The 25164-nt window shown below is 41.8% G+C and overlaps 4 protein-coding genes across 10 annotated transcripts in view; 2 read left to right on the top strand and 2 right to left on the bottom strand.

Annotated features, from left to right (window-relative positions):
• The window catches only part of LOC115621784 (mucin-19), a 75312-nt gene extending 68680 nt beyond the window's left edge, over positions 1-6632 (top strand). For both annotated transcript variants that reach the window (XM_030515542.1, XM_030515543.1), the window contains 4 exons: positions 193-3040; positions 3136-3234; positions 3291-3429; positions 3588-6632. In XM_030515542.1, coding sequence (XP_030371402.1) covers positions 193-3040; positions 3136-3234; positions 3291-3429; positions 3588-6248 — 5747 coding nt within the window. In that variant the 3' untranslated portion in view covers positions 6249-6632. The remainder of the gene's footprint in view (positions 1-192; positions 3041-3135; positions 3235-3290; positions 3430-3587) is intronic.
• Positions 6633-11315: 4683 nt separating this feature from the next.
• Positions 11316-14101, bottom strand: LOC115620664 (endoplasmic reticulum mannosyl-oligosaccharide 1,2-alpha-mannosidase). Its single transcript, XM_030514018.1, has 6 exons — positions 13748-14101; positions 13394-13657; positions 12828-13281; positions 12424-12764; positions 12171-12364; positions 11316-12097 (listed from the first exon to the last, which is right to left on the bottom strand). Exons 1-6 carry the CDS (start codon positions 13871-13873, stop codon positions 11449-11451), a joined length of 2028 nt encoding a protein of 675 aa, XP_030369878.1. The 5' UTR covers positions 13874-14101; the 3' UTR covers positions 11316-11448.
• A 225-nt stretch (positions 14102-14326) lies between these two features.
• Positions 14327-25014, bottom strand: LOC115620730 (protein RUFY3). 3 transcript variants are annotated; one of them, XM_030514112.1, is made up of 8 exons: positions 23796-23880; positions 22587-23561; positions 18823-19001; positions 18504-18758; positions 17959-18206; positions 17463-17895; positions 15669-15766; positions 14327-15198 (listed from the first exon to the last, which is right to left on the bottom strand). In XM_030514112.1, exons 2-8 carry the CDS (start codon positions 23485-23487, stop codon positions 14562-14564), a joined length of 2751 nt encoding a protein of 916 aa, XP_030369972.1. In that variant the 5' UTR covers positions 23488-23561; positions 23796-23880; the 3' UTR covers positions 14327-14561. The 3 variants fall into 3 exon arrangements, with proteins under 3 accessions (XP_030369972.1, XP_030369975.1, XP_030369974.1); XM_030514115.1 differs by lacking the exons at positions 22587-23561; positions 23796-23880 and adding an exon at positions 24634-25014; XM_030514114.1 differs by lacking the exons at positions 14327-15198; positions 15669-15766 and adding an exon at positions 16316-17213.
• LOC115620728 lies at positions 18904-22559 on the top strand. Of its 4 annotated transcripts, XM_030514109.1 has the most exons (5): positions 18904-19280; positions 19407-21201; positions 21260-21657; positions 21714-21807; positions 21945-22559. In XM_030514109.1, exons 1-5 carry the CDS (start codon positions 19119-19121, stop codon positions 22184-22186), a joined length of 2691 nt encoding a protein of 896 aa, XP_030369969.1. In that variant the 5' UTR covers positions 18904-19118; the 3' UTR covers positions 22187-22559. The 4 variants fall into 4 exon arrangements, with proteins under 4 accessions (XP_030369969.1, XP_030369968.1, XP_030369970.1 ...); XM_030514108.1 differs by having other exon boundaries at positions 18904-21201; positions 21945-22557; XM_030514110.1 differs by having other exon boundaries at positions 18904-21201; positions 21918-22078.
• Positions 25015-25164: the final 150 nt, after the last annotated feature.

Below are 25164 nucleotides of genomic sequence, written 5' to 3'. Positions count from 1 at the left end.
GAACGTCAAGAACACCGAAATGGTTCAAAGCCATCGCTGTATAGTGGATACTAACCCTGGCACACTGCCAGCCCCTTACTACAGAAGCTATAATCTAAATCTAAACCTTTTTCTCGAATCCTGCTTCCTTAGATATTTACCCGAATATGTGACAACAAATAACAGATACTTTTCCCCTCCACTCTCTTGCAGTTGGTCAAAACCGAAAGGCGGCAACAATTTCAGCTGGAACTACTGTTTTAAACAATGTGACAACCACTGCTAACAACATGCTGTCTACAACGACCAATGCGTCGAGTACCAACGTTGCTGGCACCACCACCTCCATTAAACCACCGACAATGCCAACAAAGACCAACGAAACCCTGACATTCCCACAGCTGCCACAAATGATCAGCCAGCAGCAGCAACTGGCATCGCAGCCACAGCAAACACTAACCACCACATTGCCACTGCTCAATAGTGGGACACTGCCTACGATGCCGGTGCAACAGCCACAATTCTATTGCAATCTGCCACCCATTGATCACAATACGCTGCAATACTTTTGTCTGAATAGTGCCACGAATCAGATAACGGCCATCAGTCCTGGACAAACGACCGCCTCGATAACGCCCAACGAGCGTCTGTTAATTGGTCCGGCGGGCATCAAGGCACACCAGCTGGCCCAATGCATGCAACTAGGTCAACTACATTTCAACGAAGTGAATCTGCTGCCACCTACGCCCATTGCACCACCGCAACTGCAGACACAGCAGACGGCGCCGGCGCCGCTGTCCAATGCAATTATTTCGAACACCACGCAGGTGCGTCTGCAGCCGCCACAACAGCAAATTGTGCACCCCATACAGCCCATAAGTAATGGACTGGCCATAACCACAACGACAACGGCGACAACGACCACCAGCACCACCACAACAACCACGACAACGATAACAAAACAGGTGGCTAATGTTGCGCCCATTATCGATCAGAGCAAAGCCAAGCTGGAGCCAGCTAAGGTGGCGGGTGTGAGTGGCGCAAACTCCACGACTGCCTCCACAGGAGCTGTGGCTAAAAAGAAACCAGTGCGTAAGCCCAAGGCCACGCCCACAGCAGCCGAACTGGCCAGCCTCAAGAATGCCAGTGTGGTCAAGCCGATGCCTAAGCTGGATCCGTTGTCCCAAAAGCCCAACAACAATCCTGTGCAGATTGTGCAACCAAATGTGGCGAGTGGCAAGCAAATTGTCGTCGTCTGTTCAATGGGCAGCAACAGCCAAACCACAACAACAACCACCAGCACGATGAGCAACAGCATACAGCCCTTCCAGACAACGAGCGGTACAAAGCTAGTGGGCGTGACAGCGCCCATGCAACAACAGCAACCGCCCACATTGCAGCAGCAACAGGCGGCAACAGCGGCGTTGCAGCAACGCAACAACTTCAGTGTTACGGCAACGGTGGCGGCAACATCAATGGCCAGCAGCAGCAGCAACAACAACACCAATGGAAACGCTGTTCTGACCACGAATGCATCCATGACACAACTGCAGCTACTGCCGGCAACAACGACATTACAACAGCAGCAGCAACCGCACCAGCAGCAGCAACAGCATCAACAGCAGCAGCAACAACAACGACAGCAACCAGCGCCACCACAGAAGGAGCCAATTTCGCGCACCATTCAATTGACGCCACAGCAGCAACAGGCGTTCAAATCGGTGCAGATGCAAATCCAATTCCTCACTGTTAAGCTGCAGAATAAATCCTTTCTGCCTACCCTGCCGCCAAACTTTGATGCAGCCGCCATTGCTGCTTACAATAAGCCCATGAGCGATGCAGATATAAATTTGGTATTGCGTGGCCTATTCGAGGAACAGCAACGCATTCTGGCCATGGGCAAGGAGGTTCCCACACCGGAGAACCTAATGCATGCAACGAATCTGAATGGAAGTTTCAGTTTGTTGCCGCCACAGTTTCAGCAACAACAATCCCAGCAACAGCAGCAACAAACAACAAATGCAGCAGAGCCGCTCAAAGCGGCCAATGCGATACCCGCCAATGTGGTGCAGCCAAATAATCATTCGTCCACAGCAGCAGGCGCAAGCGGAACCAGTGGCAATGCCCAACAGCAGCAGCAACAGCAACAAAATGTAGCACAGCGCATACACATCTATCCCATGCAGCATCAGCAACAAACGAACAAGCAGAAGGCGCAGCAGAAACAAACGCAACAGCAGGCACAATCAAAAGCCAAAGAATCGCCTTGCCGCGCCACCAATAAGCAGAATGCAGCAATGGTCAGCATTGCTCAACAACATCAGCAGCAGCAGCAGCAACAGCAGCAGCAACAACAGCCACAGCAAGCAGCCATGCAGCAGCCACATAAAGCAAACATGCTGACTGCAGTCAATGTTACCAATATGCCACAGCAGCCGCAACAACAACAACAACAGCAGCAGCAGCATCAGCAGTTGATAAACAAGCCGCATGTTGTAAACAACAACAACAAAAATGGACCACCCCCACTAATATTTGCCAGTTCCACAAATCTATTGATAAACAGCAGCAACAACAGCAATAGCAGCAGCAGCAGCAGTAACAACAGCAACAGCAATGCGAACAACAGCAATAACTCCATGCACATCAACAACGTGTTGCCCATGCCGCCGCTGCAGCCGCAGCAGCCAACACCACAACAACCACAACAGCAGGCACAGCCACAGCACCAACAATCCCAGCCGCTGTCGCTGTCGCAGCCACAGCAATCACATTCTCAACAGCAACACCAACCACAACTACAACAACCGCCAGCACTACCACAACAACAGGCACAACATCAACAACAACAACAGCAGCAGCAGCAGCAGCAACAACCACCTCTCCTTGCAACACCCACACCAGCGATAGCAGCAACCCCAGTCGGAAATTTAATTACACCAGCGCTGACACCTTTGCCCGGCTACTTGAGCACCGCCTTAACGCCTGGTCTTCCCATCGCGTTGCCCAAGCTGGATGAACTGCTGCCCACACCAAAACCGAAAATTGCACGCCTCTCCTTGTGAGTAGTTGGTTGAAAAATGCCGATTTCAGATTAGCTTGGGACTAACATTTGATATTCTGAACAATTGCCATTAACACCATTTATTTTCACAGATTTGTGCGCCAACTGGAAGTGGATCAAGAGAGTTGTCTCAATCCGGACTATGTGAAACCATTTAGAACCAAAGAGGAGGCCGTAAAACGTCTTATAAGGTAATAGAGACAACGACAGTGTAGTAGATATAGATATATGTATATATCTATTTTAGATACCATTGTATGCACGAGAACGATACTGAGTTTCATTCTGATGAAGATGAGGAGTTCGAGGCTACGGCGCTACAAATCCAGCACAAGTTCAAGCAACTGAGTGGCAGATTTCAGGAAATTTTGCTGCAAGAATCTACGGTAGGCATCGATGAAATGCGATGGTCCAGACAAGCAAATAGTTAGCGCAATGAAAAGTAAATTCGAAATGCGGTTTGTGTATAAATTATTTGCTTATCTGACCACAATTTAATCCAATCTAGAACGCTTATTAAATTTGTATAAACAACTTTTTACAGCTCCAGCATCGCACCTCGGAACTGTTGCAAGTGCAACACCTGATAATCGACGATCTGAAGGGCGAAATAAATGATATACGCACTGCCGAGAAGGAGCTACAGGAACAGCAGCAGCAACAGAAGGATCAAATAATGCAGCCTAAGGAAGAGCAGAACAATGATGAGCAGCAGCAGACAAAACAGTGCGCAAAACAGGAACTGCTAGAGAGTCAGGAAATAACAAAAGTCAAGGAGGAAATTAAAGTGGAGCCGCTTGATAAAGCCGCTCCAGCAACGCCGGCAGCGGTTGTCGATAAGTTCGATCTGCTCAAGAACAGCGCCGATGTGAACAAGGCTTTTAGCAAACAGCAGCAACAACAACAATCACAGTCCTTACCGAACAAGCAGAGCGTCAAGCTAGAAGCTCGTGATGACAAATCTGAATGGTTAAATGCCAATCAAAATGCCAGCAAAGGAAACAACTCCAGTTCCAGCCAAACCCAATTTAATGGCGCACTGAAGAAGGAGAACAATGCATCAAAAGAAGCAGCAGGTTTCATCAAGAAAGACTTTGATAATTTTGACATTGAATCGGAGCTAACGACGAGCTTCATCCTGAAGAAAGTAGAGCACAAGGTGGAGACAGCAGCAGCAGCAGCGGCAGCAGCAACAACAAACGGTCCGACAATGGACAGCAATGCCGAGAACGCGAACAATTGCTATGCGGATAATGTACTCTCCCACCAACAGCAGCAGCAGCAGCAGCAAACGAAAGCCAACGAGGATCAAGAAGACGGTTGGTATTGTCTACAAAAGGAACTAAACTTGATGTCCAACGATACGGCACCGATTCAGCAGCCGAACAACGACAACAAACTGCACTTGCAACAACAACATGAACAAATGCAACAGCAACAACACCAACAGGAGCTGCCACTGCATCAGCTGCAACAAACGGAGCCACAGCAACAACAGCCAATGAAATCGTTGAATCTGTTTGATAATGCGGATCTGTTCCCCAATGGCTGTATCGATAAGAGCAATCAGAGCAGCAGCAGCAGCAGTAATAGCAGCATCAGCAGCTGCAGCGGCGGCGGAGCTGCCGGGAACCACAACAATAATAACACCAGCATTGGCAACTCCTCATGCAGTCAGCAGAGACAACAGCCCGTGTCCATGCAGGCAGAACAACAGAATCATCATCCAGCCATCAGTGAGTTCTTCAACAGTGACTCGGATGTGCAGAAGTCTGTGGAGACGCGCCTGGAGGCCATGTTCGGTGAATCGCCGGTGCATTTGGATGTGAAGAATGGCAGCGATGAGCACGACATTGAATCCAATCTGGATGAAATATTTGGCGACTCCAAATCCCCCACACACAATGCCAAAAGCAAGCTCAACATGTGGACACCAGATGCGCACAGCACTGCCTTTATGCGTGACTCCAGTAACATGCCTGGCTACGGTACCGATCACCAGCAATATGCCCACCATCAGCAGCAGCAGCAACAACAACAGCAGCAGCAACATCACATTGAATTGAACTGCAGCAACAACCCAGACTGGATGCAAAACATGGAGGCGCACTATAGCGAGCACTATCTGAACAATCGAAATTCCAGTGATGGACAGACACAGAATATGCTCGTTAACGGAGAGTCACGCAAACGCCACTGGAATGGTCAACTAATGGGCTCGAGCAGCGATCTAGATGAGGAGAATAGCAGCAAGCGTTTGTGCACCGCCTCCTCGTCCACCTCATCGTCCCCGATGTCTCAACCACATGCTGTTGTGGGCGGGCCACAGGAATGCATAATGGCCCAGCAGCACAGCATGCTGGATGCCGAACTCTTGACACTGCACGATGGTATGGGCGTTGAGGGTGTAACAACCAATGGCCCCGGCGGCTTCTCCCAAATGCTCATGGGACAGCAAAATCAACAACAGCAGCAACAACAACAGCAGCAACAGCAACAACACACCTTTGCCAATCATCAGGCATATGCGAACATAATGGATCCACAGCAGCAGCAGCAACACTATCAGCCACACAACATGCAACAGCAACAGCAGCAACAACAGCATATGCATGTCAATCACATGTCCGCCACACCGGTGGTGGCTGGCGAATATGACGATGACATAAGCCGACATGTGGCCAATGCCATAGACAGCATCCTGAATTTGCAGAACAGCGGCGACTCTTTGCAGTTCTCGCTCGGCTCATTCCTAGGGGATAGTATATTGGACGATCAGCGTCAGGCAGCAAGCTTGCCCAGCTGCCAGCAGGAGAGTAATAGGCGTCGGCAGCTGGGCGAGGATATTGGCGATTGTCTGATCAGTGGTGGCAATGCTGCGACTAGCACTGGCGCTGTGGCAGATAACAGCGCCAACATACTGCTGGATCATCACCAACAGCAACAGCAACAGCAGCAGCAGCAGCAACAATTGCTGCAGAACCACAGCAATAATCATCTTCATGCTGCTCACCACAGCATGGGTCAACAGCATCCGCATCAATCGACTGCCGTGTTGCATCCACATCACCACCATCATCATCACAGTCTGTCGCAGACGCAGCAGCCACAACAACAGCAGCAACAACATCATGCACAAATCAATGATTTCAGTTGTGTGACCGCCGGTCTGGATGATGCGGTCAAGTCCATAATGACCTCTTGACTTGGGCTAGCCACAGTGCCTGCAGCAGCAACTGCACTAACAACAACAGCAACAACGACAGATCATGCAACTGGGGCAATAGCAGCAGCAACAGCTGCTGCCAACAGTCTTATATTGGAGTTCAATGCAACCACCTTATGAGCCACACTTGCTAACTAGAAAACAAACAGCAACACATTGATTGTACAGTAAAGATTGTAATTAAATTAGTTCTCGCTTTTAGTTGATCAACAAATGCCTATCTACTATACATATACTTATATAAATATATTTATTATAATTGTAATATTTTAAATTGCGCCCACAAATCGAACTGCGCCCTGCACTGTACAACATGTTTAGATTTAAGTTTTAAAGAACTAAAACATAGCATAAATTGTTTAATTCCTTGTTTTCATTTTTAGTCCAATTTGTTTTGTATTTAAACACACAAACACTAACACACTCAAACACACACACCCACACACCCGAACATAAACAATGTGTACTCTAACGGACAATGATCTAAAAACAAGACCAACTATCTAAAAAAGAAACGCGTTGGCGCACAACAATCGTAGCAAAAAGTCAATAGCAAAGCAATTAAGATGAAGATGAAGAAGAATTGAAACAAGACGACGAATAGCATGAAATGCTTCTTAGAGAAGTACACTGAAAGAAAAGCCTAAATGTAATAAATTATATACATAATAGCTACAATAAAAAACTACATAAGTCAACAAATGAGCATAAAATAAAAAGAAAAACCCAAAAAAAAACAACGCCTAGACAATTTTTTAAATTGATAAAACACTGTTCTACAAAACCGCAAAAACAAACAAATTGGTTGTAAAATTCGCAATTAAGTTGAAAAAAGTTGAATGAATTGAATATCGTCACTATATGCATAAAACCGAATGCATCGATCGAATGCGAATGCCAAAATATGATTGCATTCAACATTGAATTGAAGTTCGTAGCAGCTCTATAAATAAATAAATAAATAAATAGGTTTATTCTATTACATTTATCATCATACTATGCAGAACAATTGTAACAACGTTGCCAATTTTGTTGAATTGAAACCACAATTCAAATCGATAAACAATACAATATTTAACATAATGTGTATTAATTTATTTCTAATTAAGCATTTGTACATACATAGCATGCGCATGTTTCCACACACATTCTAAACAGTAAATAAAAAGCAAACAAACACACACCTTTTTAAATATATCACACACTCACACACTTACAAGAAAATTAAAACTTTGCTCCTAGTGGAAAAATAAAAAAAGAAATAAAAACTAAAAAAAAAAATTGTAAAAGAAAAACCCACACAAAAAAAGCAAGAAAGAGAGCGCCGTAAAATAAAATGCAAAAACAAAAATCTAAGCATCTAAGCATATTTTATTATTTTTTAAACATTTGAAGAAGCGTACTGTACGCCAGTCTGTCTGTCCGTCCGTCCGTCTGTCTCAAAATTATGCTCAATGGAAGAAGGTGTAGGAGTTTCTCCTAACTGTACAAGTTTCGACAGATCGGAGTATGCGTGAAGCAAACGAAGCAAACCAAAAGCAGTTCAAAAATAATGCAACAACAATTTTAGCTAATTTAGTTTACAAAATTTATAAATTATTTACTACATATATATATAAATAAATATATATACATACTACAAATACAAAAAACGAAAACAAATCGTATCAATCGTATCTCGATCTTGCCACAAATCTGATTTGTGATTTGTGCCACGTTTTAAATATCGATGTCTGATTAGCTTGTAAACAAAATATAAATAAATTAAAACAAACAAACAAACAACCATCATATTCTACAAAACTTAATCCAAATATTGTAAATGTTAGGGCAGCCGCATGAGTTTCACGCCACAACCGAAACGTACGCAACGTATTCATTCATACCAATTACTACTAAATACTACTACTAATTTAACAAACAACCGTAATAAATAACAACAAAACAACAACAACAACCACCACCACCACCACACCAACAACAACAGGAACAACAAGAACATAAAACACGAACAGAAACGGAAACAGTAACGAAGTACACTAACTACTAAAAATGTACGTACTACTTAGGTGTAGTTTGTAAGGAGTTAACGAAAGATGTAAGCAGCTGCTGTTTTTGATTGATTTCGATTCGATTCGATTTTAGTGCAAGTTTAGGCCAACCCCCCCTCCCCAACCCCCTACTATAACCCTCTTATCTATAATTGTTATTCAAAGACAAATAATTAAAAGGAAACTTGTGTAAAATTTATATGTAATAGCATAAATTAAGTTAGCGAAGGTAACACAAAGAACAATTGCTTTACGATGATGATGATGATGAGGGCAAACGATAATAATGATATATATTGTAGAATGGAAGAGCAAGAGAGAAACTGAACTTATCACTCGCTAGGAGTCTGCATTAACTTATTATTGATCATATACAAGTATGTATGTATATGTGAATTATATTTTGTAAAAAACAAACTTTTATGCCAGTTCCACCCTCGATCCCCGAACAAAACGTGACGAAATTGAAAATTCAAATTCACATTGAAACTTGAAAATTGTTCAGCTACTGCATATATACGAATATATATATGTATATGTGTGTGTCTAAATGTAAACGAAAAGAAAAACAAAGATTTTTAAAGCAACATTGTGAGTTTTTATTACCGCATTAACGTAAAAAGTGAAATCAACTTTAAATAATTCATAGTTTATTAAGCCCATCCATTCACAGTCGTCATAAACATTAAGTACATAATAATTATAATAATAATAAAAATTTAATTGTATTGAAAACAAAACGCAACAAACAAAACCCGAATTGAAACGGAAAAATATAAAACAAATGAAAAAATTAAAAAAAAAACAACATGCAATCAAGCCCAACGCACAATTTGTGGACTGTTGGGTGCGGCCTGTGTGTTGGGTGCAACGATCGTACGAAACAAAAAAATGGCAAAAATATTCATAAGAATAAAGAAAATCCAAACAATTTTAAAACAACACGTGATTTATTCATACTTTTTGGGGGTATTGGGAACACATACTATGCAGCATAAATAGTTGTAGGAGAGGAATCTATGCTGCAGCTTTGGCAACCCTGAACTGTTTAACGGGTATGGCAGACAATGTCATAAAACATAAAAACCCAGAGGAAATGCGTGAACGGAAGAAATGACATATGTACATATGTTAAGATTTGTGACACAGCCCCGCTTGCATCTTCCTCTGATGTCGAAACATGGGTTTCTATGGCTGTCAACGCGTCTACTACTATTCGAAATAATTAGGTTTTTGAAATAAGTTGTTTTACTTTTAGTGGAAATGCTCGTTTGCTATGTATTTTTCCCAATCAATGATTTCTACAGAAGCTACAAAGGTGAGGAAGAAAAGGAAAGCACACTGCACACCCTTTCGAAACTATCTCTTGGAGTTACTAAAAATTGAGATACTCAAAATAACTAAATTCATTAAAGACACCTATAAACCCAGCCATTGTAGCCTAACCGAACTTTGAAATATTATTTCAAATGTGGTGGCAGGATTGTTTTAATTATATTATTTAGTCAGGCAACAGAATTTTTCAGCTGTTTCCGATTGTATTTTTTTATTTCTAATAAATAGTGCTATCCTCTTGAATCCATTCAATCTATCCGATCGGTTTATACAATTTTAATTTATTACTCCTGCCGATTGAGGTATTTTTGTGTAATAGCTTCGTTATTGTTTTTTTTTAACATGTTAGTACTATACGTTGTCCCCTGCCTTATTTGTTGTTGGCCACAAATTGTTGTGATAACGATTAGCGATGGAGAGCACAAAGTATAATGACAGTTATTCCGTTCTTATATCTGATTTGATTTAAGTACCAATAAATCCCGATTTTTTCGTCTGCGATTCTCATACCTTGGTATTAAGTAGTTGACTTAATTGATCGCAAAAGAGAATTAAATTATGATTTTTCTGATAAATTAAATAAAAATATTGTGGAAATAAATTGCGAAATTTCTGATAAATTAAATTAAATTTATTAAAAATTTGTGGCCGCCCTCCTCTGCGATTCTCATACCAAGTACTTAAGTGATGGCAAATGAGATTTAAATTGTGATTTTTCTGATAAATTAAATAAAAATATTGTGGAAATAAATTGTGAAATTTCTGATAAATTAAATTTTTTAAAATTTGTGGCCGCCCTCCTCTGAGATTCTCATACCAAGTACTTAAGTGATGGCAAATGAGAATTATAGATCTCGAAAGAATGGAAAACAACGCCCCTTCACATAAACGGAATCCAAAATCTTTCAATAATCAGCAACTATTTTACTCTTATTTTTTAAATTCGGCATCTAGTTACAATACTCTATTTGGCTTGGCTCGTATGCACAAAGCAATACTGTTATATGATTTTTGAAGAAACTTTTTATCCTGCGCTGACGAAAAAAACTTCTTGTCAAGTTGAAATTAAGATAAGATGAATTATTTTAGAGACCTTTGATAGTTTTTCGTTTGTAATAAGAACATTAAAAATGCGAGTTAGTTTCCGCAATTTTAAAGTTATACGACCGCCAAATATGCTTTATCATCTGCAGCATATGGTAATGATACAACTGTTATAATTTGGATGCATATTATTATTGTTTATTTAGTTTAAAACGTTCAAATGCTACACATTTTTAAATTTTCGAGTAATTTTTTGTGCTTACTACTTAATATTAACGACTACCAGACAACTTTTATATTAGTGCTGTATTCCACTATGCTTAGATTGTTCTACGAAAATAAACCACATATACATACATACTTAGAGCTATGGTTACTGATGTACAGCTTGTAGTGAATTATTAGTTATCAGTGCCTACAATAGACGAATAAGTTATTATAAAATAATATCAGCTATCAGTACAAATATCATACAAAAAGTTTGATGGTTAGTTGCTGCTTTTTGTTTGTTTCCTTCTATTAATTTGTGCCAAGTGCACGCTAGATTTGTGCAATTCTAAGCTTGGCATTTATTTTTTGGCATTTGCGCTACGCTACGACTAAAAATTGTGAGACATACATTACCAACAAATCTTGAGATTTCTGTAATTGTTGTTGTTTTTTACATGCACAGCACATTTGCACATTTTCCTAAACTAGTCTCTAAGCTTAGGCAATAATATCGTAAAATTATATTTACGTATTTACAATTAGTGCTCACGCACTGGCAGTGGATGAGCCTCCGAATTGAAGACCCACTGCTCCAAGTCGATCTCCTTCCGATTGTCACTGAAGAGCAAATAGAAATACTTTAAGGTCTCACTTAGCCAGAAACTTTCCATTAAATCGCGCAATCGCGTATTTAATGTGTTCTTCACATTTCCGATGGATGTATAACCGGCAGAAACTTTTGCATGTGTTTCGAACGCCTGGAAAATGGTCCACCCCATGTCCTGGTATGTGCGATTGCCAGTTATTGCATAGAAATAATAAAGACTCTCAATGAATTCCGGTCGAAGTAGGTTGTGCGCATCATTGGGCTTCACATAAATGTCTGGTTCATCTTTACTCGGTAGCGCAAAATATGAAATCTCTGGCGCCAGCTGAGTGGGTTGTTTCATGTAAGTCTGATAGCAGGTTTCCAGCAGATCCTTGGCGAGTATCAAATGCGAATCGGGCATGCCATTTTGATGGCCCAGCAGCAGTGTTCCCGGCAAATAGCAGGTAAGATGATCCATTTTTGGTTTAAAATCTTTTCCATTTATCAGCTCGCCAACATAGACCCAATGTTCTTTGGGAGTACGACGCATGAGTTTTGTCAGCACTCCGTCCATGGCCTGCATATAATCTAAGATGAGGCTATATAGAGAGAAATGCAGTAGAGTAATGAATAAATAATGTGGCGAGCTATTAACTTATTTGCATCACATACTTGTCGTTGTCTTTTCGCCCTGTTTGGATCCATTGCTTAAGCAAATATTCGTAGTACGAATCGCCACGTGCGCCTAACGAAATTGTTGCATAATTACTTAATGTAAATGTGCCTGTGTTCGCATTTATGAATATTGGCACCAGGCCATGATTTTTGTCAAGCGCATGCAATTTTTTGCTTACTTCAGACACCATCTGTGAACGTTAATATGTTAAATAAGTATGAGGGTTCTCAATATTTAATGGGCACTCACAGTCTCATAAATAGGAACATTTGTAGAGCGACTGAGATCACGAAACTCAAGTTGAATGGTGGCTACTTCACTAGTTGAACTATCTGGCGACCATTTTGGCGCGTGTGCCGATAAATCGCCCAGATTTACATCGGAATAGGGAATGCCCGATGGCGATAAAAAGCTCGGCAGTAAGCGATTTCCAAGCTCGGCCGCTTTGCCCAGAAACATCTTGTCGCCGCTTAAATGATAGGCAGACAGTAGACCTCCCAGGACCCGTATTGTCACTTCAAATAGATTAACATCTCGCTTAGCCCGGAATGTGAGAGACTTATTGACCCAATCACGTGCCTCATTAAACTCTGCAATACACAATTGTTTAAAATAGATAAGATTGCTGGGGATAGAATGGTGCAGGCACTCACCCTCCTCCAAACCCATTATGTACATTGTGTCAAGCGAGTCCACAATTGTCAGACCCAGGCCAAACCACTCGTGTGAGGTCTGTGATATGGGTTTAAGATTATCGTGTCCCCAGGCGTACTTTTTGTAGCCTGCCCAGGAATGTTTAAAGGCGGCCACCACAGCCGATTGTCGTTCATTGGTTGGGCCACTAAAATGTTGCTTCTTGGCCAAATGTGGTGCGATATTCTTTAGGTGTTCCTCGATGCTAACACCCGCCAAATTGTAGGGATTGTTAATGGCATCCTCTAGCTGAGCACGCTCCGAAAGCGGAACCTGAGAAGTAGCGGGCAATCCAATAGGCTCCTCCCCATTATACAAAATGTCTATCAGGTTGACGGCCTTATCATGGTGTACATCCGCTAGCGCCGTCTCTGGCATTTTGACAACATTTTCCATTTCGACTTTATCGTCCAACTATAAAACAATCAATCAGTACACAATTTTTGTTGCTTCATACATTTCCTTATCAGTACTTAACTGTGTAAACCTAATTACTTGATTAATTGGCTAGTTAACCAAAATTTACCTTATCTTTGGCGTCGATTTCATTTAGAAGTGATTCCGCTTTAATTTCATTGGCTGACACTTCTTTGTTATCGCCGTTAGATTGAAGACTCTGTAGTGTGCTTTCGTGCCGATTCAGGAAGGGAAGACCAGCCTTCTCTTGCATATCTTTTTCACTGGCCGCTATCAATTGGTCACCAGGCAGGTAGAGCAAAATCGTCAGGCAAAATGCTGTTATGGCCAGCAAAATGAGATTCCGCTGACACCGGGGTAGCTGATTCCATGACTACGTCAAAAAGTTACAAAAAAGGAGACACGCGCACGTTGTTTTAATTATCACAAATGTAGACTTTTAGAAAGTGTTCTGTCCACTTACCCGCCGCAGACTTTTGCGCGTGAAACCCGAGCCTGCAAGATTGCTCTCATCGTTCCCAGTACCACCTGTTATGTTCGCTATGGAGGCCGAGGAAAGTGTCAGTGCTATGTGGTCGCTCTTTTCCATTATTAATGCAATTGATTTTAATTCGCGGGTAATTTTTGGTTCAAGGTACGGGAGCGAATGTGTAAAGCACTGGAACACGAAAATTAAAAATCGATTTGGCCCCTGAAAGGTGACCGGGGAACGCGACTGCCACTAAGCGGCACAATATTTTAGCTAACCGAGCAAAGTTGTCTTTATGTGTTCACATGGCATTCTCCGAGGTTATTAACTAAATATATATTTATAAATATTCACTACAACAATTTTATGTGATGTGTACTCTCGTTATTACGAACCAAAAAGTATCGATACTCTCTACGTTGGCGAGGGCTGCAATACAGGAAGAGCATTGTGACTGCACAAGCTAGGTGGCGCCACCAGTAAAATTCAAATTTAAGCATTCTTTAACGGGCCACTATAAAAGAAGAACGGGACATGAAAAGAAAACAAGAACAAGGAAGAAACACAGTCCAATATCGCTTTAAGGGCATTTATTGAATACACAAACGGTAATATAACGTTTATACATATGTCAAAATGATAGCAATACAAAAATAATTTCTGTATAAACTGATAATCAGGCAATTGGAAATGTTTCTGGGTGGCTCTTATATTAAAACTCTTCTTGCTTTGTGACCAATGCAAGCACAGAAACAATAATATTGAAACTAGCTACCTTATTAAATAACTATTAGCACCATATGCTCCATCACTTCGTAGCGTTTATATAGCAAGCGTTGCAAACCCGTACTGGTTTCCCTGGTTGTCCCTGATCGTTGAGCAAGGCAAGCGTATGTTCGGAACAATTCTTACAAAAGATCTCCCCACAGCTGCGGCAATGATGTTTGCGTCTCGTCAAATTAAATTCCCGATCACAAGCAAGGCAATTGGTGGCTATGGAATCGGGTGCCCAAATGCCCGGATTGCTGATCGTGTCTGGTGTTGCGGCCTGCAAAGATTGCGATGAGGCCGACAGCAACTGCAGATTACGTTTCTCGTTGTCCTGCAATTCGGCTATTTTCAGTTTGCTCACACTTAGCTGTATGCCCAGTTCTTCGAGTGTTGTCTGCGCCTCGGACCATTGGGTGCGCACCTTCTCCAAATCGAATTTAAGCTTCTCGTTCTTCTCTTTCTCCTCGTTCAGTTCCTTAAGGCCATTTTGCAATGTTGTGATTTTATCTTTCAGCTTTTTCTCCTTCTCCTGCAGCGAGACACGCCATTCGCGTTCAATTCGGGATTCAGCCTCTGCTCGTGCGGCACGTTCCTCGGATGCGGTCACTTGGGTGGACAGAGTCTGCGATGTATTTTTAAGTATTTCACCCAGGTTGTTCTTATCGCTCGACCATCTGTGGATTTGTAATACGTTATATTATTAGCTTTTAGAAAACCAAATCGGGGGCGTCATAAACAATCAACTTATCAGCGATTTGCCAAATTTCTTTCTAAGGTCTCTTAATGTTTAAGCTACATATAGTACATACATAATTGGACAAAAAGCTCAATTTATGAAAAAAAAAACACTTAAAAATCATTGTGACTATATCCCAGTTACTAACGGTACAACTCTTATTTGGATCACATTTTTATAAACAAAGCTATTTAAAATCCTTTTATATTAATGTTACTTTAAATAAAATCAATGCCAATTCCGTATTAAAATATAGTTTGCATTTATTTAAAGCCTGTTTGTTAAATAAGATAAATCTGAGTGGAAATTATTCTGAGCATAACTACCGATACGAATATGTCCCTATTCAGTAGACTCCTCACAAATGATTCACTAATTTAGATATGAAGAGAAAAAAGCCAATCTTACTTTTGCTCTAATTGTGAAATTGTCGTGGCCATATCTTCCTTTTGACACTCTAATTTCGACATTAGTTCCGTTTTGTGGGTGAGCGTTGTTTTGCAGTCCTGCGATTAGAAATAAAGACAAAAACATTTTGTACACATGTTGGATAAAACAAATGAAACACTTGGAGTTTGGATTAGTTTTATTTCTTTGGTTTTGTCGTTATTATATAAGTAGTTAGTATGTATACATATTTATATAATTACAATGTTAGTATTTACTCAGGTATATATATAAATAATGCATAATTTTTATAAGCAATATAATGGTTACGATTAAATCAAGTATATAGTATGAATCAAAAGCAAATTCAAAATTTGTAGTACACATTAAGTATCTCAACGGCTCAACAATTCTATATTCTTTTTTTTTATGGGGGAGAAAGCATTTCAGCTAACAGCTTAGAATTTGAGAAATTTTCAACAATTTCTAAATATATTTTTATACTTTTATATAAACTGTCGATCTACAAATTGAAGGCATCATAGATTATATACATACATACTTGTTGTATTCATTTCAGATCTAAAATATTTATTTTATAGCTTTTTATTTATTTTAAGTTTATATATATTTTTTTGTATATAGATTATTGTTAAGCGGTTGCACTTTATGTTTCAGTTAAAATGTAAGAGCGCAGATTAAGATATATATACTATAAATATATATAAAGCATATACATATATATTTACTGTTGTATGACTACAGGCGACAATTGCAGGAACAATAATGGTTGGACATTGATCTAAACGACGTGAACTTTAAGCTCATGCCGCATGTACATATAGCCATGACGATTCCATATTGCCTTAGCAATGTGCCAACTATTACGACTATATAGTAGACTAGTAGACTTTTTATTTTATTATAATATTAAGTGTAATTCCTAGCATAAATGCCTTCAACAAAGAACATAAATGATATATAGTGTTTATCTATACAGTATTTATACGATAGCTAGACTCTGGATTAGGCCTCGTCTGTGGATGTCTGCTCACGGGACAGGGTGTAGTCGCTGCGTGAGCCGTCGGCATTACTTTTGAAGTGTTGCGTCACTTCCGCCGCAGCCTCGGCCAGCTCGTCGTTGAGGGATTTGGCCGAGCTGGGAGTCTTGGTGGCCTCTTGGCCGAGTGTGGGCACAGCCTCGATCTCCATGCCAGAGGAAGACGCGGCCGCATTTGAGGGCGACTTGCGATAGTTGTTGGGATTAAAGGGCGGTATTCCGTCCATCTTTAAATGCAAACGCTTCATGGGCGGTCCAATGTCCTGCTTGTGCTTCTTGGTGAGTGCCTCGAACTTCTGCAAATTCTGTTGACGTCGTGTATTGGGCGATCGATCGCCACCATTGGCACCAAATCCAGCTCCGACTCCGGCGCTAACTTGTTGCTGTTCGACGAGCTTAGACTCGTATTTCTTTTCTAGCGATTGTAAAATGTTACCAATTTGAGAGGCTTTCGTTTGCAAACGAGAGACCATTTCGCCTTTTTGTGTGAGTTCATCTTCACATTCCTATTTGAATTTTAAAGGGGAGTTACGATTCGTTTGCTTGTTTGTTTTTTTTTTTTCTCTTCAGGTTTCTTCAATAACAACCTTTGGGTAATTTTAATAAGGAACCAAAAATCTTTACAACTAAAAGTCAAATGAAAAACCAGCTTATGGTTGATGGGATACGAATGTGAGTAGATGAGATTTTGTTGTGTCGAAATGTGTGTGAGTGTTAAATATAATCGAAAATACAAAAACGGAAAATATACAGACCTGCAGCTTACGATACATTTCCAAATTGATTTGCTTGATGTCGTCTAGTTGGCGGCGCAGCGAGACAATCGTGTCCTGCTTCTCATGTATGTCCTTTTCGAGCAATTTCATGGCCATGTCAGATTCCGCTTTTAGTGAGATCTGAAGCTTCAGCTCCTTGTCCAGCTCGCCTGTCTTTTTGCGCTCCTCTGCCAATTGTGCGGTGAGCGCTTCCACGGTCTGGGACTTATCCTTATCCTTCTCCTTTTCACTGCCACTCGAATTGGAGCCGCTGTCCGACTGGTTTCCTGCCTGAGACGCAGTTTGACGCATGGCTTGATTTTCGGCCTGCAAAGCAAGCAAGCTATTGCGCGCTATAGCCAGATCCTCCTTCATCAGTGCATTGGTTGTTGTGAGCGTCTCGACCTTGGCTTGGAGATTGGCAACAGTGGCACTGAAATGTGGGAATACCCTTTAACTAAATTCAACCCTAAACTTGAAACCAGACTGCACACACTTTAGATGTCGATTCAGCTCCTCAATATAATTCTTCTGATCTAGTACTGCTATCATATTACCCTGTCCGGTGGCATCCAGTGAAGCGGGCGCAGTCTCGTCATTGGCGGCCTCCGCATTTCGCGAACTTGAACGCAGGTAGAGCGAAAAGTCAATAACGCCCTGCTGCGAGTCCAGGTCCTCCTCCTTTACGCACAAATTGCAATCAATGACATTCAGGCCCACTAGTATGCCCATTATCACAACAATCTGTAATGCGGCAACAAGTGTTACAAGCTAACCAACCGCCTATACCTACAGATATGTTTATAAGTATGAGCAGCGAATGCACTGATAAATGTAATCATTTGCAATCAAATAATCATCAGTGTGTTTAGTTAAGGAACACAAAGATTTTTATAAAAGTAATTTAGCGGTGAAGGGCTAACCCTTGACTTAAGTTTCAAATTGAAGTACAAAACTCGAAACTGGAGCCCCAGGGTTACACACATTTTCGCAGTGCAATCGCTTCACATATAAACATTATCTTGGCACCACCACACTGACCTCATCGCTCATCATGAGCGCATGCTGTTCATAGTAATCATACAATGAATCCTCGCGATGCTCTATTAAGGCCTGTAGATAGTCGGCAAGCTTCTTCTGCATCAAAGCGATTCGCAACCAGGCGCGTGCACGTCCAATGTGCGTCCGGACCGTAGGTAGATCTCGCACACTGGCGGTTATGTCCTGAGCCTCGGGGCAATAGTTCTCGACGCTTTGCAGCAGGTCCCACAGCTCTTTGCGCGGACCCAAGAGACCCTAGGGATTTGATTTTTTATAAACTATATATCTAATTGCGTACAGTTTGTGTATGCAAACAGACCTTCTTCGGTCGTAGTCCATGTCCTAGCACATGCTCAATGACAATGAAGAAGTGCTGCAGCGGCAGATGATCTGAGTCCAACATACGTCCATAGCGCAATGATTGCTCCAACAGCTCTTTGACAACCAATTTGCAAATATTTACAAGATTACTGCGCTCAATTTCAGCCGTGTCGCGTGCTAGAAGGAAATGTCGTTACAGGCCTTAATAAGCGAATTCTTGGAGCATGGGAACTTAGCTGATAATTACGCGACCCGCTTGCATGGGCCCCAAACCAAAAGAGCTACTACAGCTACATGGCTATATGGCTTCGTCACGAAAACTTTCGATCCGAAGCTTTTAGCTTCAAAACAGTGAAAACTCAAAAAATAATGAACATTTATGTACTGTTTTCGTTGCTATTCTTTCTCGCACCCGGCGGCTGTCCCATCTACAGTATCGATCTATCCACACTGGAGGTACCAAACGAGTTTCAGAATGAGTTAACGCTGCAATCGATGTTAAATTCCGAATTGCAACAGTCTAGAAATAATTTAAATCGTAATGCGAAAATCAATGAAGTGTCAGAGGTTCAAACTTTTCAGGCACCCAACCCCTTGGAGGAACAGGACGGCAAAAGTGAGTTGCGCAAAAGCATTGAGGAGAATATCAAGGCTTCCAACTATGAGGCGAACTTCCACGAAATTCCAGAAACAGTGGACACGGAAGAGGCGAAGGAGAGGATCATGTCGTCGATCTATGACTCGAGCCTCCGTGATCCGTTGGAGGAAGGAGATACACAAGATTCGGAAGAGCAGCCACTTGACCCAGACCAATCAGCCAAGGTCTATCGCAGTGCTAAAGATCACGACGATTTTTTAGGCACTAATCTATTTGGAAATTATCCCAAGAAATGTTTTTCCACCGAGGACATTGCACTAATGTCGGCGCGCAAAGACTTCGAAGCGATAATCCCCAAATCTTATCCGCAATGTTTGCTAAGTGACAGCGTCATTTATATGCTGATGAAGTACTTTAATAGCATCAATCAGATTGTGAAACGGATGTCCGATGAAGACACTAGACGACTGCTACAACGCGCCTTCTACGACACGATGGGTGGGTATTTGCGTTACTATCTAATACCCGTTGCCCAGGTGTCTTACTATGCGGGTCGCCTCAAACTATGCACTGTCGAGCGATTGCTAGCGTTGTACGAACAGTGCAAGTTGGTGCTTAATACAAATGGAAATGGTTGGAAGGCCCCCGCTTCCGACATACTCAGCATGCTTAGGAGTGTCAACATTAAGCCTGTCAAGTTGGGCGAGTGCAAGGGCAGCGAAAATGATGCAGCCAGCTGTGCTATGCTCGACCAGATCTGTGGAACAAAGGACGCCCAGGACGATCTAATGATTGTGTCGGTACCGCGACTCGAGCCGGAAGATCGTCACGGCTATCTGAGCAATGTGTTTCTGCCCTTCAAGCAGCGACGTATTTTTAATCTTCAAGCGAAAAATTCCGCATTTATTCTGGTGAAATTCTTTCAAACTGTAACAAACTGCTATCGATTTCAGGGCATGACCCAAAAGGTGTTTAACCTTAGATTTCGAACATGGATCAGGGAGTGCGTTCAGATGCACTACAAGGATGAAATGTTCTATCCAGGTCTCGGAGGGGTGCTGCAAATTAACGAATATCTAAGTTGTCCAAAGAAGAAGCCTCAGAGCATAGATGAGCAGGAGCCTGTATCAACCGAAGAGGACTCGAAGGACTATGAGGCCAGCATGGATGATATTGAAAACGATGGCGAGAAATGTCCGAAAGTGAATAATAAAGCAGACAAAAAGAACGTAAAGAACAACATTGACAAAAAAAATGTGGATGCACAGCAGTCAAAAAAGAAAAGTCGCTCAGCTAAGCTCGATCACGAAGTATACGAAAAAGGCGCGCTTGAGGGCAAAAAAGAAAAACCGAGCGGCAATGCGGAGGAGTGCATTGAGTGTGACGATGAGAATTATGTGGCCTACATAGCTGCGTTTCTGGCACTGCTTCTAGTTCTACTACTCTTTTTGATTTGCTGCTGCATGCGGATGGGGCGCAAGCACAAGGACGATGGAAAACATAAACGTAGAAGAGAGAGAGTGGAACCTATGGCAACTAAGAGTACATATGATGAGGAGTCAGCACCGAAACAACCTCCTCCTCCGGTACGTAGAGAGTCTCCGGCCAGCGAACCAGGTTGCTGTAGCACACTGTTTCGCAGTAGAAGGCATAAAAACTCGGATAGGAATAAGATGCAACGCACAGGAGAAGAAAGGACTCCTACTGGTATGCGTTTTACAGACGAAGCTTATGCTCGTCCTCTGAACGCTAACGAGCGAGAAAAATTCCAAGCCTATGGTAGTGTATACAGAAGGAATTTGCCAGCATTTGTGTTTTTAAATTCCCCCCATTACAGAACGTTACACCGATGGGTCATTCACGTCTTCCTCATCACTAACCTGCCAGTTTCCGAGAAAATGCATTCCCATGCCGTTTCCCCGAGAAAAGCGACCTATGTACTACTCAACGTCAGAGCGAAAGCGTCAAAAACCAAGAGCGCGCAGCAGTGTTTGGGATAGGGATTTAGCGGCGAAAAGGTTCGAGGAAAATGAGAAGATGAAACCATGCCCAGTCAATCAGTCAACCCCACCTGCAAGCCCACAAAAACCACAAAGCGGACAGACAAGTAAAGATTTAGATAAACAACGCTATGAAGAGGCAAAGAAACGCCTGGAAGCGGAAAATAGGCAGAAGAAAGCCGTGGAGAAAAAATCCTTAGCAGCGAAACCCCCAGCGCCAACCAAGCCTAAAGAGGTAAGTAGGCTCGCTTTTTAAATACGCAAATATATCAATTCCATTTTTGGTATTAGGTAAAACAGTGTGATACGACCGATTCGAGCCGGGGAAGAGACAGAAAAGTCGGCGGATGGGACGCACCGCGCGAAAGAGATTTTAGAGGAAGAGGTAGGTCTTGACTCTGGTATGGTATGGTCTACTTTGCGCCCGCAGCAACAGCTGGCATAAAGTTTGATAGCCCCCATAATGTTTCGCAACTAGCTATATGTATTTTCCAGCGGTATAAACTTCAAACCCAATTACAGAGAGTGATAATGATAATGCAGCTGACTCAAGTGTTTCATCTGGACATGGCATACAGCACGGATTGATAGCAATTGCTGCAGGATTAGCTGCTAACTGTCGTTCAATGAGTCAAGAAAAGACAAGCGAAGAGGCAAGCAGCGAACTATCTGAGCTAAAGCTATATTCCAAGCCGATTCCATTAACTTTACAATCAACGAAAAATTCAGCTAGTTGGCAAACCACCTTTGATGATGAAAGCTGAGTAACAAATTTTCACTATTTAATATCTATCTAACATTGTATACTCCTTGAGTTGACGTTCAATATTTACCCCTGTTTAGAACTATATTTCATGCTTAATAAAGTTCATTGTATTTTTGAGTTGAAACATTCCAGCCTATCTCAATTAGTCCAAGTGCCTGTCGCATACTAAAGACAAGAGCTGACCTCGTTCTCTGAATACACTTCAAGTGGTTTGGACAAAACCCCACCGACATCGACTAGCCTGGGCCACAACAGCTCGAGCGGAAGTGCAACAGAAGAGTGTAATAATGCATTAACGTGCCAAATTAGTATAATCAATGTGTATAAAACTAAAGAACATACAAAGAAGAAGAAAAGCAAGGAAGGCTTGCAAATAAACGAGTTAAGAAGCAACCTACAGAGATGCGACCATTCACCGAGTGTACCACCAATTAGGCCGACATTTTTGTGCTGAGACGCGAGTGCATTTGTGCCGACAACGTCGCAGAGGCGACGCCCGATTAGATTTTCAATTGCCAATATACCATTATCCTCGAGTGTGCCGCTGCTATGTGATGTTGTCGACAGGCCCGAGTACCGTTTGTTTCTCTGGCCAAACGTTGAAGAGGATTGTGTGGCACCTTGCTGGCGATGCTGGGCAAAGCCACCAGCTGACCCACCGCCAGTAGCACCCGCATTGGTATTTGTGCCACCTGTGGCATGTGAGCCACCTGCCACATCGATATCCTGCAGCTCCTTCAGGCACAGCCATTCACCGTCAACAGAAACACGAAAATTGCACAAATAAATTGTGTCCTGCACACCACCGGCCAATTCCTCATTCGTATTGGCATGCGAAGCTTTTGGTAATGTAATTGTGTTGGAGTTGTTGTTGTACGGCTGCAGCGACTGCGATTGTTGCTGTTGTTGTTGTTGCTGCTGCTGCTGTGACTGCGACTGCGGCTGTGACTGTGTTTGTTGGGGTGGATTGTGACCCTTTTGTGTTTTTGTACTCGAAGCACTTGAGTTGTTGCTTGTTGTTGTTGCCACTGTGCCTTTTGCAATTGTAGTTGCTGCTGTTTTTGTAGACTTGCCGCCTTGTTGTTGTTGCATATTTTGTGGCGTTTTGCGCGTTGCTGTTGCAGACGATGACGAAGTCGTCGACGTTTTAATGGCGGCTCTTGTTTGCTTGGACGTACTGGCGCTGGCGACTGTTCCGGTTGTTCCTGTGCCCGATTTGGCACGAATACTGCTGCCAAGGTTGTTATTATTATTCTGCGAAACTTTGGACTTTTTTGTATCCTCCACGAGTCCACGCATTTTGAATGCTGTTTTATTTTCTATTCCTTTCTTAATGAACTGACGTTAGCTCCTTTTCCTTGTGGACAGGCACCCTATATGTATGTATGTACATACGTTTACACAGCCATAAATGGTGGTATGTATGTGTGTGTGGCAGCCATAAAAATAGATAGATTCGCAATGAGCGCATTGTACGTTTAAGTATCTGAGACAGCGGTCAAAGGCAACGCATACGTGAATTGTTCATTCGCCTGTACTACTGGCGAAAAATCGAATTCACGTATCTGTGCAAGTGCCTTGCAGTTGGAATTCTTAGCAGGTATTACCTTATTATCCGGTGTAGGTGGTTTACGGTTTTTGAATGCAATTGCTTCGAGGCCACTTGATTTGTACGCGATTAATAATTATATTTTTACTACATATTTATTAAAAATATTTTTTGGACATCTGCTCAGTTATCCTGTTGTGTACGCGTTGAGTAAGACTGACGTGAAAGCTTCTATTGATTTCTCAAGCACGCTTTGGCAACGAAGCTTTTCACAAATTTTCATTAGGGTTGTTCACTGCTGTTGTGTGCTTTTTTTATTCAGATACTACTCACTCACACACATAAATTTCACATTTTGAATATTTATAATTACGATTATTTAATTTAATTTTATTGTAAAAATATATGTTTGATTCTTGAGTTTAAATCAATTTTCCTGCAATTCAAACAAGGAAATTCCAACATTTGCCGAAAATAAATACAACTTTTTTCCATCTAATTACTTAATCATGAAACATTAATCAGCCACATTCAAGAATTGCATTCAGTCGTTCCATTTATTAAGTAATTTTTTTATTTTTTTAATTTTAGTGCACAATTATAAATGGTTTGGGTTAAGAAATCAGTTGAATTGAATACATTGCACTAGCCCTAACGTCGACTTCTCAACTCGTCAAAAAACCTTAAGCTATAAGTTGAAATATTTACATACATACATAATTGCTTTTTGAATTATGGTAGACCACTATAAATATATTCATTGAACTATTAATTTATGTTAAGCAAAGCAGAGTTAAAGTTTGGTTTGCAAACATTACACAAGCTCGATATGTATTCGTTGCCTAGAGTATTACGACTAAAAAATATATATGTACATATAATGCGGGTGAACTCACCGGGTTTCTTCCGTTTGGGTGTGCCTGTTGCTGAAGATGCAGCAGATGCGACTCCATATGGCGTTGTGCCCTGTACAATTTCGGATGCGGATGCAGCTGCCGCATTTGAGAATTGTGTTGAGATTTGATTAAAAATTTGTGACGAAATGCTCTCTGTGCGCCGAAAGGTGTCCCGCAACCGATTCAATGACGACACACTTGGGGAACTTGGCACAACATTTGGCGTTTGTGTTGGAGACGCTGACTCGTCACTTTCCTGGTGGCGTACCAGCAAATCGTTTGTGCTCATTTCTTAGCCCTACAAGCCCACACACACACACACACACTACACGTCGATTGCACTATTTTGTAAGGAAATTGCACAAAATGTTATAAATTGCACGTAAATAAACAAAACAAGCCGAGGGCGAACACAAAAAGCTATACCAGCTGTTGCACGTTATCAGCGCCAGGGCTGCAGTCTGGTTTTCACATCAGTGCTGTAAAAGGTTTTAACTGTATAGGTTCGGTTGTATTGAATGCGCATTATTA

The sequence above is a fragment of the Scaptodrosophila lebanonensis genome, unplaced genomic scaffold (genome assembly GCF_003285725.1).
Source record: "Scaptodrosophila lebanonensis strain 11010-0011.00,11010-0021.00 unplaced genomic scaffold, SlebRS2 tig00000024-arrow-pilon, whole genome shotgun sequence".
NCBI classification, from domain to species: Eukaryota; Metazoa; Arthropoda; class Insecta; order Diptera; family Drosophilidae; genus Scaptodrosophila; species Scaptodrosophila lebanonensis.
This window is presented reverse-complemented; position numbering and strand designations above follow the sequence as displayed.